This window comes from Pagrus major, chromosome 4 (assembly GCF_040436345.1).
Source record: "Pagrus major chromosome 4, Pma_NU_1.0".
NCBI lineage: Eukaryota > Metazoa > Chordata > Actinopteri > Spariformes > Sparidae > Pagrus > Pagrus major.
Window position 1 is genome coordinate 8,472,585 of NC_133218.1, and position 20,224 is coordinate 8,492,808.

General features: G+C 39.3%; 1 protein-coding gene across 2 annotated transcripts in view; it reads right to left on the minus strand.

Moving 5' to 3' along the window:
- Positions 1–20,224, minus strand: part of LOC140995124 (myocyte-specific enhancer factor 2A-like) — a 43,097-nt gene that overhangs the window by 6,547 nt on the left and 16,326 nt on the right. Inside the window, exons 3-8 of one of the 2 annotated variants that reach the window (XM_073465057.1) lie at positions 15,345–15,532; positions 11,233–11,436; positions 3,396–3,530; positions 2,702–2,912; positions 2,336–2,389; positions 855–1,015 (exon numbers count right to left, since the gene is read on the minus strand). In XM_073465057.1, the coding sequence (XP_073321158.1) occupies positions 855–1,015; positions 2,336–2,389; positions 2,702–2,912; positions 3,396–3,530; positions 11,233–11,436; positions 15,345–15,398 (819 nt within the window). In that variant the 5' untranslated portion in view covers positions 15,399–15,532. The remainder of the gene's footprint in view (positions 1–854; positions 1,016–2,335; positions 2,390–2,701; positions 2,913–3,395; positions 3,531–11,232; positions 11,437–15,344; positions 15,533–20,224) is intronic. The other variant, XM_073465058.1, reaches the window with a different exon arrangement.

A 20,224-nucleotide genomic window follows, 5' to 3' on the forward strand; every position in this document is an offset into this window, starting at 1 on the left:
GGACACTGGCTTATGACACACATATTGTCAGTTTGTTGTTGTGAAGGGTAGGAACGTGCTCAAACTTTCATGCTAAGATATGAGATGCATTCAATCTGTTTGTAAGGCCTTAAAGCACACAATGCATTGGCGTGAGAAACACTGAGCATAAATGAAAATCTTAGTTTACATTTAAAAATTAATAACTGGAGACTGAAAGGCACTACAGCACATGAAGAGAAATACTGGTCATGTCACTGACAACTCATGCCGCGAAGACAATTCTTTTTGAAATTAGAAAAGCCATTCTTTGCAAGTATCGATGTGTGGAGTATTCAGTCTCCTCCTCTTTAAAAGAACAATGATTTCATTTGCAAACTCACCAACCATCTGGCCCAGATGGTGTCAAACAAATTGTTCTGAAAAATTGCTGACCAACTCTGTGGTAAGCTGCATCATCTATTTACCCTGAGCTTGTCTGCTCTGGTTCCTAATAAAGTCAGGCACTGAAAGCTATATGGCCTTTTGAGTCGTACACAAGCAGCTAAGAAGTGCAAAAAAGCAAAAAATGTGAATAATTTCTTGTTCTTTTACTCCTCTATGACAAAAAAACTAAATATCTTTGGGTTGTGGATATTTGAGGAGGATGTCATCTTTGTCCTTGGGAAACACCATTTGACATTTTTCACCCTTTTCTGACATTTCATAGACCAAACAACTGATCAATTATTCAAGAAAATAATCAACAGATTAATCTATAATGAAAATAATTGTTAGTTGTAGACCTAAACATTTTCATAAGCTGGTTCTAAGGCAGTGGCTGTGCATCTGTCAGTTTCTTATCATGTTGTTGTTTACCACACACACAAACTTACAAGTGCTTGCATCATTCCTTTGGACTGAGGGACGACCACTCGGAGGTCTGTCTTGCGGCTGTTGGGGACCAGGCTGTTCCCAGGAGGTGGAAGAGGAGGAGATTTGGACGTTATGATCTTCCCCAAGCTGCCTCCACCAGGTGAGCCCACATAACCGTTCACTGAACACAGAAATGTAGAAATACAAAGACATTTTACAAGTGAACTTCCCCCTCAGAGCTGATGGATAGGTTGACGAACATCAGGTTTCCTACATGGACCAAGAGGAGTCCCATATGTGCCATCTTGTCAAATAAACATTTTGCCAGGGATATTCTGAGAGCCTTTTACAGACTTTCCTTTTCAGTGGAAAGCACAATGTACCTATCTGAAGATTTGGAACGTGTGTTAAAAAAAGGGGGGAGGTTATGAGGTTAGAACGGAGAAAGTACAGCTATATATTATACAAGAGATAATAATGAATAATTGATCCTTTCTTGCTCTTGACATTACATAATGGCAATGTTCATATGAGACATGCTGTTCTGGGAGGGAGAGCAAAGATGACAGGAAGGATAGTCTGCAAGGAGGACAGTTTGTAGAGATGGTTTTCCAACCTGGACTATGGTCCCCACAAGGGGTCACAAAATAAATGTGAGAGCTGAGATGATTGACAGGAAAGCCGACAAACATAGAATTGTCTTCAGTTTCCTCTCATTTCTGGCCTTTTTCTGTTTTAAATTATTCAATAACCTTTCACTTCTTCTGGCTTGTAAAAATAGAATAAATTAAGAAAATCACATTGAACTAGTCCGAACATGTAGACATACGCAATTGTTGATGAGGGGTGTCAAGAGGGCATTGCTTTGTTTTAAGGGGTCATGAGCAAAAAAGGTTGGTAAGCACCGCTCTACATGTTTGAAATGTTACAACAAACTTCAGGTAATTATTTGTTGCTTTAGTCTCAAAATGAACATGATAACTTTATTCACATATATATTTAAAGTTAATCCAACTTTATCCAACTCACTGTCTGGTCTGACTGTATAAACGTAACAAGTCCAGGGTTTTAGTTATGTAGAGCATTTCACCTGCTGTTTCATAACATCACGTAGATCTGCTTAACTGCAAGAAATACAGAGAAAATAGTCCTCCACCCTGCAATCATAGACATCTGAACTACAGATTGCAAATAACACAAGTGTGACTACTTCTTGATTTTTTTCTGGGAGAGGATACATATCATTACTATAGGTGGTTTATTCTTCTTTATTTTAGATGTAAAATGTAGATGAAAAAAATTATTTGTTTGAACTACTGAATTACAATTTTTCTATGAATAATTGTGTTACGTTTACAACTTTCCTGGTTCACATTCATTTGACTTACATATTTATGTACTTATGGTGATGGTGTGGCTCAAAGGTTAAGTTTTGGCCTTTAGAACAAGGGGATCTGTCGAGTGTCAGAGTGTGTTTGTGTGACTCCTGAGAGATACATACCGACTGGTCCAGACCCATTTTGTAGAGCCAGATCAGAACTGCCCTGCAGGCCACCTGAGGATAAACACAAACAAATAGAAACACACATACAGATTGTTTTTGACTTCTTTTTCAACCAGTTTTTGTTCTGTGGCCACTGACATGTATGAAACATAACTGGTTTTGCTGGTCTTTGTTTTCTCCTATTTGCCTGTTTTTTGACACAGTTGCTGTTCCTCCCATAATTTTAAGTTCCAACCATACAAAAGGTGAATCTCTACATTTACATGCACAAGGTGTTGTATTTCTCGTCACTGACTGTTATAAAAGGGCAAGACAAAAAATGTTCTATCAGCTTTCCCCCTTGGTACACACACACGGACACACCTGTGTTTCCAGTGCTGGGAGGTCTTTGAGGAGAGTTTATGTTTCTGTGGAGGTGTGTGTGAGGTGAGGAGAGGATCCCACTGTCGGCCAGAGCTGCTGTGGCTGCAGCTAGAGCTTGTGATGTTGCTCCTCCTCCTCCTCCTGCACCGGAGCTGTACGACATGCCGCCTGGTGCTGCGTGCATGAAGTTCTGCTGTGGATGGCCTGTGGACTGGAGAGAAAGTGACAGATAAAGCTTGATAAATACCAGAATACAATATTTATAATAATTTGTGTCCCTTTGTTTGCCCTGTTGTGTTCTTTGTGTCTGTGTTTGTCTGACCAATAAAGCATGTGATCATCAACTGACTGACTGACATAAATGTGACGTTTTTCCACACATGTTGGGCCACAGAAACAAAAAGACAGGGAAGAAAAATCCCAAACCAATATTAGATCAGAGCCAGTAGGGAGGATGCCAAAAAATTAACAATGCTTGGCAGACATACTGATTGGAAGTTTTTTGTTCCAGTCCCTGCTGAGGAAATGTGGTTGGGAAAAGTCAATGGGTTAGAGTCTCCTGACACACTAAAGACATTATAAAACAAGGCCTTAGTTTGGCTATTTCAACAGGGGCATTTAATTGCACATTGGGTATTGGTATAACTGTATCAATGTGAATAATTACGGTGCAATAAACTACAATGCAACTTACAATTTTATGACTCTTCATCATGTTGTCAAACTCCTCATTGATTTTCTTGTACTTCTCCTCAGTATTGGGTGTGAGGACGTAGGAGGCATCAGCATCTGGGCTGTCGCAGCCTCTGTGCTCCTTCTTGTTCAGGGCCTGTAGGTGAAATAAACACAGGGGGAAGGCATTACATTTAGAGAGATTGATAAAAAAAATTTAAAAAAACAATTGGTAACAAGCAAAAATTGCAGCAACATTAACAGATTTTTGGCACAGCTTACAATGGCCTTGCCATCCACAATAAATCCACAATGGAGAGAGGAGTAAACTGACCACTGAGAGCAGAGGGCACTTCGCAAGTCACACAAAAAAAAATGTTTTAGATTTTTTATGAATTCTTTCTGATGGAAAAAGTCTAAAATATAATAAAACCCAGCTTTAAAACACATCAGTCCAGAAATCAGCCAGACATATAGATAATATAAAACAAACAAACATCAAAGCAACAAAATTTCATAAGCTCTTCAAAATGTAAAAAGAGTCCAGCTGAGACTGATTGAGTTTAACCTAAAACATATTAATAATAACATTTTTCCATGTCACAGGCTGAGGTATAGCAGAACACAGGATGTGTATGGTTCTGGTTGCTCCCTATCTAATATATGGTTTAAGAACAGGAAGGACAGCCAACAACTGACAAGACCAGAAACCAGATCTGATTTCGAGAGGTTCACAGTATACAGACACTTCCCCAACACTGAGGCCATATTTACATTTCTGAAAGTCTGTCCTGGTGAGTTCTTTACTCTTATTCTGCTAACAGAGCAAGGAAACACATTGCACATTGCATCTAATGCATTAATCTCTTTGCATACACATTAAAGAAGGTGTTAGTGTTTGGTTTATCACACATTATTTATGCTTTTTTTTTTTTAAATGAAGAATGAAGAAAAATGTTTACAAGGACTTCTCAAACAGGAAGCCGTTTCCATCTGACTGTTTGTCGATTTGTTTTATATGTACCAATTGTTGGTTTAAGTCACATGTTTTAAGCTTTTTAATATCTGAACGTCTCTCTAGGGAATTCATTAAAAACAGTCACAGACCAAAAGACTGAAACAGAGATTTTGTAATCTAGAAAATAAAGTATGTTAATTATATAATTTTAGTTTTAGTTAAGTCCGCCAGTCAGTTGGTACCTTATTCTAGACTGAATTATCTGAACAACTATTATTTCATGGAGTGCCATGAAATTTGGTTCAGACATTCATGTCCCCCTCAGGATGGACTTTACTGATCCTCTGAACCTTCATCTAGCGCCATTGACGGATCAGATCTTTAATTTGTTCAGTACCTGCACTGACATGACTGAAAGGACATTCCAATGTTAGTATCCTGACTTTTGCATTTAGCATAGTACGGCCTCACAGAGCAACTACCATGGCTGTAGACTCTAATGGTGTGTCTACACAGGAGGTGTTTTAACCACATTTTTAATCACAAATGTTCATCAACAGTTTTGACTACAAACAAGTGAGAAACAAAACATCTGTAAAATGTCAGGCTTGCTTCCTCAGTTTACTCTGAGTCTATGAGTCAATCTCCTCTCTGGCTAACTGTACCAACACAGTAATGAGTAGACCTTGAACTACATGAGGTCAGACTTACAATCAGGTTAAGTCTAAATAGGGTTGTTAAGCAAGACACTAAACCATCTACCTGATTATTCTCTGGGAGGTACTGATCTGAGGACAGTCCTATTCAATATTGTGTGAATCACATTAATGACGGCCTCCACTTACTAATTCAATGTTGAATGTGTCTACTTCGAGAAATGCATTCATGTTTTGCATGAAAAGCAGCCTAGCCGCTGCATTCATGCTTTAGCCAAATATCATCTGTCTATACAGAGCGTGCATTATTCTATTCTTGAGTGTCTGACAGCTTGTTTGTCTTTATGAGCTGTGAAGTAGCGTGACAGACAGTAAACTGGTCTGAGTAGCGAAGAGATTAACAGTAGTCTTCCTCTAGACACACGCAGCTTCACATCACTGACTTACTCATCTATATTCACACCAGCCTTTTAAACATATTGGATTGGAGCAGGCAGATATTTTATATCAAGACTGAAACAACTTTGGATTTGGTTGGGTGTTTATGGTGGCGACAGGATAATCAAAGTCAGTTATCTAATGCATCCCTGAACACATTGTCTAATGCATCATATATATTAAAAAACATAACTCCCATTATGAATTAAAATGAAGGTAAGCAAGGACTTGGCATTGTTCAGGTGGTTTAGAAAGATTAGGTTTAGATCATTTGTTTAGATCACGGACAGATGAAATGATGGATGTTAATTTACAGCACCTGGACTTTGGTAGAGGAGTCATTGTGAAAAATCTAATCATACCGACATCATGTAAGCCTGGATGATGACATCACTTCACCGGTATCCATCATCTCATCTCTGCTCCTCATTATATTACACGTCATGGCATGAAAAGGACGGACTGAAAGACGAACACAGCAGCCAGCTGACTGTCTGTCCACCACATGTCCTCTACATTCCCAGACACTGGTAGTTACTAGGAGCTTTAAACACACACTCACAAGTCTATTTTCACCACAGGCCTGAAGCTACAATTTAACAACTGGTGACCACTTAAGAAATCACACGCTCAATTCCTGCTCAACACAATGACTGACTGTTTCCACACTACAGTAAACATCAAGATGCCAGTTTAAATTTCCAGTTCGTTTGGTGGACCCTTTGTTTGACAAGTATGCCAGTTTGTCTAATTATGGGATGACACACAATACTATATTATGTGAGTGACCATGCAGCAGTGCCAGCAATTATGTTATTAGTCAAAAATGACAGGTGGCTGGACATTTTTCTTTAGGTTTGCTGGTAAAAAACTAACAAATAATGAATTGAGAGGAATGATTGACAGTTTTGGGTTATCAGGTGTGATACTGAAGTTGGCAATTTCTGGAGAAAGGTAGTTGATTGTTGAGACTTCTCCCCAATCCATCAAATACAGATGCCTCTGAGTAGAGTTTTTAAAAACCTGAGAATGAGACTCAGAAATCAACTACCTTTCTCCAAAAACTGTCAACTTCACCTTTACCTTATTCACTGATTTTTCTTATTCACAAAATTGCCACATCAAATCACTGCATCAAGTATCAGTTTTTTAACACGCTACTGTAGGGAAGAACTGTGATAAACAAACTGCATTAAGATGTCACATAAACATCTGCTATCACGGGAATGAGTCTGTGTAATCCTGTAAAATACCTGCATAGAAGGTATATGTAAGCCCTGCGAGTACATCGTAATTATTACAGTAGGTTGGCACAACTCCAGAGCAAAATGCTGCATTCAAGCAATCAAATTCAGTGTATAATGACTCATTCTTCAGTCATTATTAATGATGTGAGGAAAAATGAGCCACACTATGATGAATGGAAAGTTATTATTTGCTCAGGATCAGGAGTTTGTTACTCCTCAATCACTCTCTGATTCAGGTGTAAACTCTGCTTGACCTTACTGACAGCTGTTATTAATCATGTGATCACTCCAGTTACTTCTTTAAATGTTTCACACCATTCTCGCGTAGCTTTACAGTTTATCTTTATGGGGTGACAGTTCCAGCTATGAAAGAGGGTTCAGTCTTCAGAGAATGGACAGTGGACAGTTTAAGGGCACAGAGGGACACAGAGAAGACCCAGGAGAGGAGGGTCTAGTGGGATTTGGTCCAAGACGCAGTCAGCTATATGTGGCTCCACAAATGCTGATTTAAACCACTACATCATGTCTGGGCACTGCTGACTATCTTAAAGTGTCTGTTAGAGGATCTGAGGGTGTGAGTCTGCTTATCATCTCAAATGTCAAAGTGGGCTTTAGTGGATCTCCAAAGGCATGTGGATCATTGCCACCATGAGGCACAAGCTGCTACGATAAGCATCTTAACATGTGAGGTTGATGTCTTGTTGCTGTTGGGGCTGCTTCAAAAAGATAAAATAAGGCCCCCTCTTTCCCTGGAGAGAGTCTTTTCCAGTTGGGAGATTGCCCTATAGGCTAAGAATAGGGCAGTGTTTGAGATGTGATATGACACATCTCTGGCAGATAAGTTCAGCTCACACACTTTCAAAGGCCATTTTTTTATGAAGCATCCTGTCCTACTTGACTTGAAGTAAACTAAATCAACCGCTCCGTTGTATGCCACAGTGTCAGTTATCAGTGTATTGTAGTTTTCCCTTTCTGTTCTCATTCATCTCTGGCTCCTGTAGGCTGAAATTATTGCTCTGCATACCTTGGACAGCTGCTCTGTTTTTGTTGAAATTCAACTCTGCTGCACACAAAACTGTCTTATTATTATGACAAAGGTAATCTGTCAGTAAGATTAGCTGACCAGTCAGAACTTTGTAGTTTTAGCTGGCAAACCATCATTGTTGAAAAAAGAATTAGTCTTCCTGGCTTCCATCTTCATGTTAGGATGACATTACACTTCTAGCTCCTCCATAGGGAAACAGATGTGTAGATTGAAATTCAAAAGATCTATAGTTTGAAGTAAAAAAAAAATGTTTTTAAAAATTCAGCTTTGGTATGAAATCAGTATTTATGAATTTTAATTCATGTCAGAATTTGGATCAGAGTGCTCAGGTTATAACTTGTTTCTGTGTGTTTTGACAGTCTGGTTATGTGTCGTTACCACAACCTGAACCATGAAAGTAAGATGGCTAGTGCTAGTTAAACTCCTAGTTTTGTATGATGTGGCAAAAACACAACACTGAGCGGGAAGTAACATGAAGCAGTGCCAACAATGGCTAGCTGAGCTTACTAGCTTCCCCTACCTGCATGTAAGCTAGTTCGTCTACCTTGGTATTTTTGTTTTTATGAGTGGAATACAAACTTAACAACACAAAGGGCACTGCCAAATGTTGAATGTTGTAAAGTTAAGGAAAGGAACAGTTTGACGTTTGCTTTCTTGTTGAGAATTACATGAGAAGATTGATCGTTGTTTTCCTGGACAAAATATGGGGATAATTCATTTTGACTGAAAAATGTGTGACTATACTTGAGGGAGAGGAGTTCAGGTGTGCCCAAAAAATCCTAGATTTGTCGCGAGGTATAAAAAAAAAAAAAACTACTAGAGGGGTCTTAAAAGTTGCCAAATCTAGCGAGCAGCCTGTTAGTTTAGCTTGGCACAAATCAAGACTTGGTACAAGAGTAATCCTACAGTAGCGAGCCTGGCTCTGTCCAAAAGGTAACCAAATCTGTCTTCCAGCACCTCTAAAACCCATTAACATTTTACCTGCTGTGGGTTTTAATAGTTTTATGGGAGTTATGTGCTGGAGTGGCTGCGAATAAACAGACATGAGAGTGGTATTAAGATTCTCATCTAAATCTCAGCTAGTAAGCGACTAAACGTATTTCCCCAAATATGGAATTATTTATTTTCTTTACAACACTAATGGTGGACAGCTAACTCTATGGGGGGTTGCTGAAAAGGTGGCAAAATGCTTTGAACATACATTTTCAAGCTATACAGTATGACAATTCTCTGGTAACACAACACGACAGCTAAGTAGCTAAGATGCAGCAATACCATGGGAACAGTCCATTTATTGTTTGTACAATATGCCCAAAAATGTATTTATCCTGAGGAAAAGAGCTCCATTTATTTCAATTCATTTAAACTTTAAAGGATATTTAAACTATCAAACAAAGTACAGAGACAGACATAGTCTGTGCTGGGTGTGTTAATACTCATAACCAGACTGTGTGACAAAGAACATGTCTGAGCTGTATGTGTTTTTGTGGTAGAGAAATAATCATCAGCAAACAAGTTCCATCTAGAAACAACAATGAATCCAAAGAAGCGTTACGCCGGTCCTTCCTGACATGGAAAGTCTGTTGCCAGTGGGGTATAATTTTACAAGTAGTCAAATTTCATGCTTTAATGTTGCAAATGGTCTGACCGATATGTAAAAGATCAACCTCTCACTTTCCAGGCTTTGTTTTAACTAGCTTGGCAGTCTGCGTGACATTTGCGGGAAAAACAAATTAGGGAGCAAAGCAGGCAAATCAAGCCTGGCTAATGGCATATAGAGCTAACACAGGTGTGAATGTAGAATAGACAGGATTACACTATTTAGAATCATGATGGTCACTATTAATGATGCATATCAACAACCTCTGCCACTACTTTTGCTACATCTTAGAGGATGAAATAAACATTCAACAGTTGTAGTGTTCAGTGAAGCTTTACTGCTTCATAATCATGTTCCTGTTTATTCGGGCTGAATTAAATCATTTGATGGGCTTATCAGGGGCCTGTGTAAGCCAGACATCAGCATTTTCTCTTTCATTTTGTCAGAGCATTTCACTTATTGATTATTGCCAGGATGTTAAGAGACTTTCAACAAATATAACAAAAAATCCTCTGAAAATAAATAAAAATCACTATCTTAAAAAAAGAAGGAGCTGGAAAATGCTGCTGGGGGAGAAGGACGTCTAGAATACCCTGCTTTCCCCGCTGCCATCTCGACCCAACCTCGAGAGGGAAAAAAATGGATGGATAGGTGGACACTGACAGAAAGCAGCTGGAAAACATGCCTGAACTCTCCTGAAACAAACTTGAACACTGATTTGAACTTCTGGAAGGAAGACGAAGCACTTTTGAAAATAAACACAGTTACTTTGGGAAGTTTAGCCTTTTTTTCAGTAGATGGTTTCATTTGGTACAGCACTGCTATGTGTGTGTGTGTGTGCGCGCGTGTGCGTGCGTGCGTGTGTGTGTGTGTGTGTGTGCGTGTGTGCCGAGGCAGTAAATTCAGGCCCTCAGTGAGGCAAACACACATTAGAAGCTTACATAAACAGAAAGAACGTGAGTCACGATGACCATTCATTTTTAATGGCAGCAGCAATGAGTACGTGCTGAGAGAGACAGGACAGTGCTGCTCAGGGACCATGATGCAACAGCACCAGTGTCAGCACCCTGATGACACAGCAGGACCCCACAAAGCAGCTGGATCATATCACCAAAAACATCTCTGTCTCCAGCAGGTCAGCCTCGAGTGCTGTTTATTAATGCTCATAGTAAACAGTCACACAGATGATTTGCAATAGTGGAAAGCCTGACAGCAGTCACTACTTAGTTTTTGTTCATTTTATGCAAATTTATGACATAACAATATTTTGATGTGTTACTTCCCGAGTAGACAAAACTAGATACACTGACATGGCAGATGTTCCCCATTACAGTCATTTCCGACGTTGATGTTTGTGTTTTTTCACCTACTCAACACACAAGCCTGGCATGTTTAGTCATTAAAATGAAGAAAACATCAGACTGCAATTATTTCCTTCCTTAATCCTCTAAATGAATGCAAACAGAATCAGAGCCTTCAGAAGTAGTATTGAAGGATTTTCAACTCTGATAGTACAGCAAAGAATTATGTTTTACAACGTCAAGGTATCTCTCACTCTCCACTTCTTGTTGTTTCTCTGTACATTGCTCTGTGGATGGAAAATGTCCTGAGTCACATATCAATTCTCCAGGGATAAATGCATTCTTCTGAACAATCACATGACAAAAACCATCAAATATCATATCTTTTCCACCATTTTGTGAATGCAAAATAGACTGTCAGGCATTCACACTTTACATTACACTGTGCAACAGCATCACAGGTTTCACCACCCACTAAAATTAAAGAGGAAAAAGAAAGTTCACATTTCCCTAAAACATAGACCAGACATAAATAAGTTTGAATGTCAAAGCTACGCGATGCCACCATTTGCACTGACATTTTGATATGAGATGGAGATCACTATTTTACTCACCTCTACAATGTCAGAGTTGGTTCTGCTCTCATGTGGCTCGTTGTACTCGGTGTATTTCAGAAGAACTTTGTCCATGTCGGTGCTGGCATACTGGAACAGCTTGTTGGAGCTGTTGAAGATGATGAGGGCGATTTCACAGTCACACAGAACGCTCAACTCATAGGCCTTCTTCATCAGACCAAACTTCCTCTTCATGAAAGTCACCTAGAAAGACGAAGACTAGGGATCAGTTTTGTTTTCTTCAGAATTCCGCTCCTGTCCCCTGACGTCAATGGATGAGGGATGAACTACAAAGAGAATTTGGCTTAGACAAGTTGGGAATCTAGGAGCTCCATATTATTCAGTCCTTGTTCAAAAACACATTTTGGTGACAATGCAGGTAGAATAAATGGATGCCTCAGACAGTGCAAAACTGTAGTTTAACAACTACTTTGTAATTTTTATTTTGAAAGCTCATCTGCATTTTCTTCCCCTATTTCACTTCATTTTCTTTTGCCTGAAGCATATTCTGGTCCTTGACACAAGCAGACTCCGTAATTGGTATGGTTGGGTTTTGTACGGTAGAACACATACAGCATAATAATAATGCAACATGGAATTGTGCAGGGGAGGTGAAAGCCAACATGGTTTAAATGAAAAAAACAAACAACATTTGCTATTAAGTGGGTGAAAAGTTTATTTGTTAAGCAGAAAACTTGACTTTTAAATGTTTTAGGGACATTAAATCTGTGCCATCATCCAAAATCATACAAACCATCCAATGGCAGCAGGACAGGTAACCCAATGTGCATTCAACTGCAGCCTGAGGGATATGGAGTGCATTGTTAAGGTGTGGTGCATTAATAGAGACAATAACACTCATTAGCTGTCTTATTTCAGGTATTTTGGGACTGCTCTTACCCAGAGAAACTTAAAACAGCATTAGCATGAGCTACTGACACACCAAATACACAGTCAGTCCCTGACAGAAGTTGTCTAGTCTGGAGGGACAAGAAATGTGATTCAATATCACACAGGAAGGAGGTCAGGAGGAGGTGGAAGGAGGGAGGTTCCCATGGAAGATCTGACACTGAATTCCTAAAACTGGGTGACAGTAACCTGTAAACTGGCTTCTACTAGAAAGCCTCTGATTGAATGGATGGGAAACATGGTTGGGGAAGGCAATTGAGTAATGTTTCACGTCCCTTGATGATTACTATCAAGGTGTTCAGCCTTGAAAGTCCATTTGCTGTCACAAACCTTCCTTAGAGATATCTGACTAAATAATAAAAAAAAGAAATCAAGAATACAATGTTATATTGTACCGTAAAATCTGAGGTGACAACAATCATTATTGAAACCTCCATGTTCCCCTACATCATAAAATGCACCTCTAGCATGAGGTTCAAATGAAACGTTTGGAGTGGACCATTTTCAGCTTGCATTAAACCCACACACTACCCACAGGTCATACATGGATCATCCTCTCTCATCCCTGTTTCTGGTGTGCAGCTAACTCCCTGCAGTGAGTCACTGTGTTTATCTTGCTACATCTTCCTTCCATCATGGCTTCTGGGATCTTGACTCATGTCTTCACATATCTAGAGGCTGCTTTTGACACTCACTCCTCCTTCACACACATCAAAGTTTTCCCGCAATGCCGAGTATCAGGTGTATTGGTCCTTGTCAGCCTGCTCCATGCGCTCGCATTTCTTTTTCTGTTGCCTGAGCAGCAGTTCAGGTAGTTGCTCAAAGGCACAGAATCACAGGTTTTTAATGAAGTGTCTTATTTATTTAATATTAACATGAAATATAAATACTAACATGGACTAGATTTTCTCCTGTAAACAAATTCTCCAAAAACTATTACAGACAGGTGGAGGCAGACCACAGTCATTTGCAACCTTAGTAGATATATATTCCATCCACAGTTTACTGACAAAAAGCAGTTTTCTCAGTTTCCATTTTCTCTCAAAGGTAACAAACTGGTGTTCTGCCAAAAGTTGCAAGTCACCGAGGGTAAGTCTAAATTATCAAATACACATGGAAGAGGGGTGTGGAAGTACAGGAATCTCCTAAACTGGCAGTTTCCTACAATGATGTTTCAAGCAAGTGTGTGTGCATTTCAGAGAGATATTTAATCTGTTCAGTAAAAAAACAACCCACTGCTCTCCCATACTTTACTGCTCCTCTTGCTCTTACTTTCTCCTGAAATGAAGAAAAGGGCATCTTACTTATTACTTTCCATAGCACATCCTCACCATCACTGGGAATTCACTGGTCACAGTAATATCCCCTCAATCTGCTGTAACTTCTTCTGTAACCTTGCCAGAAATGATGTTTCCTTCAATGTGGGCCTCACTGGAAGTCAGTTAACTGACATATGCAGATTGAAAACCATAACCATCTTGAGTCAAAGGGAGTCAGTTGTTAGTCGCTCTCCACTTCCAGCCCCACTTGGAGGCTTTTACCCAGGGAACTGAAGGGAGTACCATAATATGCATGATAGCACTGTTGCCTTTTAAATAATTTATACCACAGAACGCCAGATAGAGACAGGCATGTGCTGTTAACAAGTGATTTAGTCTTCTATTTAAGTCATAAGTATATTATTTTTTATTTTAAAATTTACCCAATTGGAAAGATATAATGTTCCAGCTCGGGAGCATAGACTGCATCAGATGGCCAACCAAGTTCATGTTCAACCAAGCTGAACATTTGCACTAATGCCAAAAACATTTCGAACAGTAGTGAATAAATGTTGTATCTCATTACAGTAATTAGATTAGATGATAGTGGTAAAATGGACGCCACAGTTCTCACTGTGATTCCAAGGGCAGTTAACGTTTTTTGTTTTGATTTTTATTTTTTAGAGTGACCTCTTAAATGATGTTTACAATTATATTCATTATTTCTGAAGTATTACTTGCAAATAGATTTCTATGATTTCTGTTCTTTTAGATATTTAACTGCTGGTGCATCTTTCTATGACTCCAATGTCATTACGATACAGTGTATTCTGCATAGTGCAATAGAGTGAAAGATTGAAAAGAAGAGTAAAACCAGCCAAAAACACTTGACAGATAAAACGAGAATACAAACCAACTTCCCAAAATAGAGTACAAGAACCTAAATATACAGCAGGCTCCAGTGATGCAAACCCGACAGCTAAAGCAGTGTCTATCTAAAAATGCTCTGGCCAAGACAACCAAACATCAAATATAAACATCATCCCAGATATTTATTTTCCAGCCACATCCCTATTTCCAGAGCCTGTGCCTTCCGTCCAGACAGACTGGTATTTGTTGTGCTGTTGGGGGTGATATATATAGAGGAGACAGACAGAGAGGGATTCCAGTGGGCAGCAGTGTGGCTGCACGAGGAGACGGTGAGGAGAGAAGGCCACTGTGTGTCCCTAACACTGACCCACCCTGCTAATGACAGGGTGCCGTCCGGACCTAGCTAACCCCAAATTACTGCCCTCGCCACCAGCTGTGACCACTGCACTCTCAAAAGTAAAACGGCTTAGAGGAATCTTTGGAGTTCTTTGGATTGAAACCATAGAGGATCCACAGAAGGCTCCTTGAGGCATCCCTTCGTACAGTTTTCATGAACCTGTCAATACTTGCATAATATTTGGTCTTTCTGTAGGAAAATGTATAAGGTTGTCAACTCCGACTTGATCCTTTGGATCTTGGATGCAATGAATCCCTACTTGTTAGAGTGGGCTCTTGGCAGAATGCAGGAGCCAAGCATCAACGTAACAGATATCATGAAAACCAAACATAACAACCAAAGAATTCCAAAAACCACCTCAAGATGTTGTTTAGCACAGCAGGGATATACAATATGCTTTTCTATGGATACAGATTATGACACAGAACACTGAGGAAATATTCAATATAGAAGTGTCAGGGAGAAGGAATTTCAAATAATTATTCTATAAAGTATTCACTCCTTATCCCAAGAACACCTTATTCTGCCACTTTTTACAGCACCTATATCAATGCAATGGGTGTATCGAGGCAACGATACTGGATGAGTTATGATGCTGTACTCTAAGGGGCTTTGAATACCAATACAACAAAATCGCTGAGATATAAAATGAGATGACAGAAGAAGAAGACACTGACCTGGCGGTTCCTCTCGTCTACAATCCGAGTGATCTGGATCTTCTTCCTCCCCATTGCCAAAACAACTTCCTCTGACAGCCAAAGAAGAATATCAGTGGGCTCCAGGTAGTTCAGAGTTCAACAGTCAGTCCTTAATACATGGCGCCACTGTCAGCTCTGTTACTCCAGTATCAGTTTGGCATGGCTCACTGAAAAAGAGAGCGATAGTATGTCAACTTAATCCAAATGTCATTCAGCTATTTCAAGTATGAACAGCTCAACAAACAATTCATATTCAGCAAAGGCATTCAAAACTTGCACAAATCATACAGTGCACCGAGACAGAAGCTTATACCAAGAAATCCAAGTCAGAACTTGGACTCTGGGGTGGACTAAACAACAGAGACCGTCCTTGTTGAATGATACATCTATCAGTGGGGTTTTCTGGAGACATTTTCTACCCACTTTTTGAAATGATTCTGTACAAAGATTACTGTGCAACCAACTATAACACAGTTTTCTGAGTCACTTGTCAAGATCTTGTGGATCCTGCAATGAGTCTTCAGGCTTTCTTTTTCCAGTGTCCTCCTCAGTTTAGTGTTACCATTCAGCTGCACTGCAATCTTTGTCAATGCCAATTCCAATCCACTGCCTTTTTTCAGCTGACTGCACGGACCTTCACATTAACTGAGAAAGACAAAGAGAATTATAGCATATCTACCTCATTGCACACCTCCAAACTCTCTTCGACCGCAACGCTACTCCATGTGCGCCAACATGAACCTCCAGCCCATAGTCTTGAGAGTCTTAAGTGAACTTGCCTCTACTCTCCCACTTTCTCCTCTGCCCACCTGCCTCGCTGTGTCCCTCCTCTCCTCAGCCTCAGTGTTTCTGAGCCCTGCCTTCCTCCAGAGCTCCTTAGCTCTCTCCTAATCTCATCTGATCTGGGAGGAGGCAGAGAGTGAGGCGAAGCCAGGCTTTATCCTAACCCTCTCTGGATTACTGCAGCATGTGGATCCCAGAGCTGAGCCACCATAACCCCCACTGTAGACCCAGTTCACAGGGTTGGGGCACGGACAAGTGCATTTGCCATGCACCAGTGGAAATGTATTGGTCATTATTTGTTGATCTAAATTACCTCTGCAATTAAGGAAAGATAATATTATTGAGTGCGAGTCACTTAAATGACCTGGACAACAGATAAATGAAGGACAAACAAAATTAAATAGAAAATCCTTTGTTGATTTAAAATGCTTTTAAAACCTTCCTAAAGTCTTTTAACAGTATTGTGGAGCTTCCTATTTAAAAATCACTGTCACCCTGTTTTTTTTGTCCTGAACATTTCAGAGCTAAGTTGTAGATAATGGCAATTGATTTGCAAGACACTGCACGCTGTCCTCTAACCTATCCATGTTCACCACCAGCACAGATCCAAGGTCAGTTCAGGGTACACGCTGTAACAGACAAAGACTACTTGTATATTTGGGATTTAAAGGTCACAAGGATTTGTTTGTTTTACAATCTGGATGATTTGATGGCAAGACAAAAATATTTTGAATAGAGAAAAAGAATAATTTCCACCAATCTCCCAAGCAGCTATTTCCATGAGAAAAGAGATAACAAACATTTCTTTCAGCATGTGTTCTTGAGCTGATGGCTGAATTTAATTGCTATGTTAGATTGCTAGGTTTGGATCAGCTAAACCCTTGAGGCAGTGTTAAGTCACTTTATAGTGTTCTGATCTAGTTAGGAAAGTCCTTGAAAAGCAGAAGGATCTTTGTAGCACTTTAGCGACATTAATGATAGGGCCAATATTGTCAGCGACAACTTCTGCGCATGTCACAATCAATTAGTTAGGGTTCAAACCTTGAAGGGGAAGAACCCTAGTGAGTTTGTGCCCTTTTATGTTATTATTTGTCATCTTATGCCTCATCTCAAAATGCTGTGAGCTAAAATGAGCTTGTAACATGAATCTTGGCCCAATAATTGGAAATGAGATACAAATGCTTCCAAAGAAATATGACTGCAATCATCCAGATGGTGCGGTTACAATTAATGCCCCAAAACACAATTTTGGAAAGGTCACACCCCTCCTACAATGGGTCCCATTGACTTGAAATTGGACACACAAGCTTAGCTCAATGTGCTCTACTAAAGAGCGAATTGGAACATAAAAGTCCAGCACGTTGGATTTTCTTGCAAATGGTACCATGTTAAAAACAGTAATATAAATAGACATTTTTGGATTTTTATTCTATTAACACCAAATTTGATATACAGCCTTGCTGGACTGAGATACACCATCAATCAAAGAAGTTTCGCCAAGGATGGGACAAACCTGACTTAACTCAACTGCAAAATCCCTCCCTCTGTCCTGAACGTACACACACAGTTTTGATCTCATCCAATTAAAGTAGGGGCAAACGGCGGCACTTTCAGTGTTCAACAATTGACATGCTGCATACAGTGTAGTGATTAAACAAGTATGTGCTTGGTCTCACTCCCTTCTGAGACAGAATGACACTTAGAGCAGCTTCGCGAAGTCTGAAGCCTGTTCTATGCTGCTTGCCGCTTTGATTTTGGATCATCGGAGCAGTTTCCTGCCCTTGACCGCAAAGAGGCATTGAACCTGAAATTGCTGCTTGCAGCTGTACTTCAGTTTGTTTTTTGAGGACATTAAATCTTGACAAAGTCTCAAGTCTTCGGCACTTGGTTTTATATATCTTGTGAAGTATTATGTGGTGAAATACTGCAAAATAAACATCCCTTGCTTTGTCTTGTTTTTGTAAATTACGAAAAGTTTCACATTATTGCTGTTCTGACTAATCATTACTAAAATAGAAAAAGGGGTTTCTACAATCAATCTAAATTAAATTGAGAAAGACACTCAATAATCACTATTGAACTGAATTGCCAACTTGACAAATTGAAGTTAATCAAATTGTTATAAAGCAAACAATTCATATCCCTAATCAACCCTGTATACACTTTGTTCACAACTAAGTTTTGTAAGGAAACATACTTGTTGCTTGGATTATATTCCAGTGTAGGAACACAAACTACAGTGATTTGGGCAGATGGTGCAAATACAGCGTGCAGGACTGAGATTACGTTTTGGAATTTCCATCCCGAGTCCTGTCTGCTCCGTGCTTTAAGTTGGTTAATATTAAACCAAGAGAAGATCTTGTGCTTACCTTAAACAAATTCTGTGACTGCCTTAACATAGAAATGGAAACGTTTTAAAATGCTGGAGTTGTTAAAGTGGATATTGTATTGTATGATCTGATAATGTAAACAAAACATGTTGTCGGTGCACATTTTACTGATACTTTCAGTATCAACATTTTGTGGCTTTGCACGTTAATTTATTTATATCATTATGTTGATCTTGGTGGCATTACATTTCTTACAATTTCTTGCTGTTGCAAATTAGTATAATATAAATGTCATTTCTAGGTGTAAGATTTGTCCTGATACATGGTTGTAGTTCTGATTAAGGATCATTTTCGCTGAAAATATATCTTGTGTCCTGTCACTGCTTACAATTTTCTCCCTTTGTGAAAATAAATCTTTGTCTCGGGCTGCCAAGTCTGTGGAGCAACAACTAAGCCTGTTCTACATCTCTTGTGTTTCCAAGACAAGTTGTCCTGATCAATGTAGATGTAATATGTTACTGTGGTAGAAACTCTATCTGGCAGATGTCAAAAATCAATACAACCACCAGGATGAGCCAACAAGCTGCAGCAACCAGCACTCATACAAACATGTACCCCTGTAAATTACAATGTAAGCTATACATTGTAATTTAATTGCATTAGTCTCACCTAATCTACTACGATGAGCAGCACAGCTTGAAAACATTTTTCTGATAATTTAGCACAGAATCCACGTGACTCTTCGTATGTTTTTGAATAGTTAATACCCTCTGGCTATTTCAAGTGTCTTCAGATGATTTATTAAAATGGATTTGTAGCATGCAGAATAAAACGATTGGTCATACAGTTTCACACTGAACTCAAAATCCTGAAACACAACCTACATGTGAGTAACATACTGCATGAATCTGTATGATTCCCACATGAATTTCCTTTGATTAGAATGGGGTGTATGTTCATGGTATCTTTGCTCTTCAGCTCTCCTTCATCACTTTTAAATAATAGTATTAATGCATTTAGCATTTTGTAATATAACTTCTTTATGTGTTTTAATAATTTCCAATGGCCTGAAAAAATGCTACTTTTCTAATCTATACTTGCTTTGACCTTCTCAACACCTCTCTTTAACTTCAAACCCCCCGTCTCCTCCAAGGATGCATCCTTAACAAGAAGTGCTAAGCCCCCCGAGCAAACCTCCTCACTGCCAAACGCTCTTCTCTTTATCTCACCCATGAAATCCAATTCCTGTGGATCAAAGCGTGACCATGCTTTGTGAGGCTGTGAAACATACTTTTCCAAGGTTGGATTGCACTGGATTGTATATCTGTTATGCTGATACATTAGCAGAATGTCACTTATTGTTGTTTTGGTAAATGTTGCCAAGGGGTTTCCATCTAACATTTTTCAACACATATAAGTATACTGAATGTTGTACAGTCTGACTGCATAGTGAACAGAAAATAAAAAATCTTTACTTCTCTGTTTGCTGAAAACAGTATTTCAGATTGCTTATATACAGTAGCTGTCAACAATTTCACTTTACCTCCTCTCTACATTTTGAAAAGTTACTATACACAGCAAGCTCCTCCTGGCATGGACCCAAGGCATGGCACGCTTAAAGAAAAAGTTTGAAATTTTGGAAAATATGCTTTTTTGCTTTCTTGCTGAGAGTTAGATTTGATCAAAACCACTCACAGGCTTTTACTGTATGCATCTGTAATCTCAAATGTAAGATAGAGCCATGAG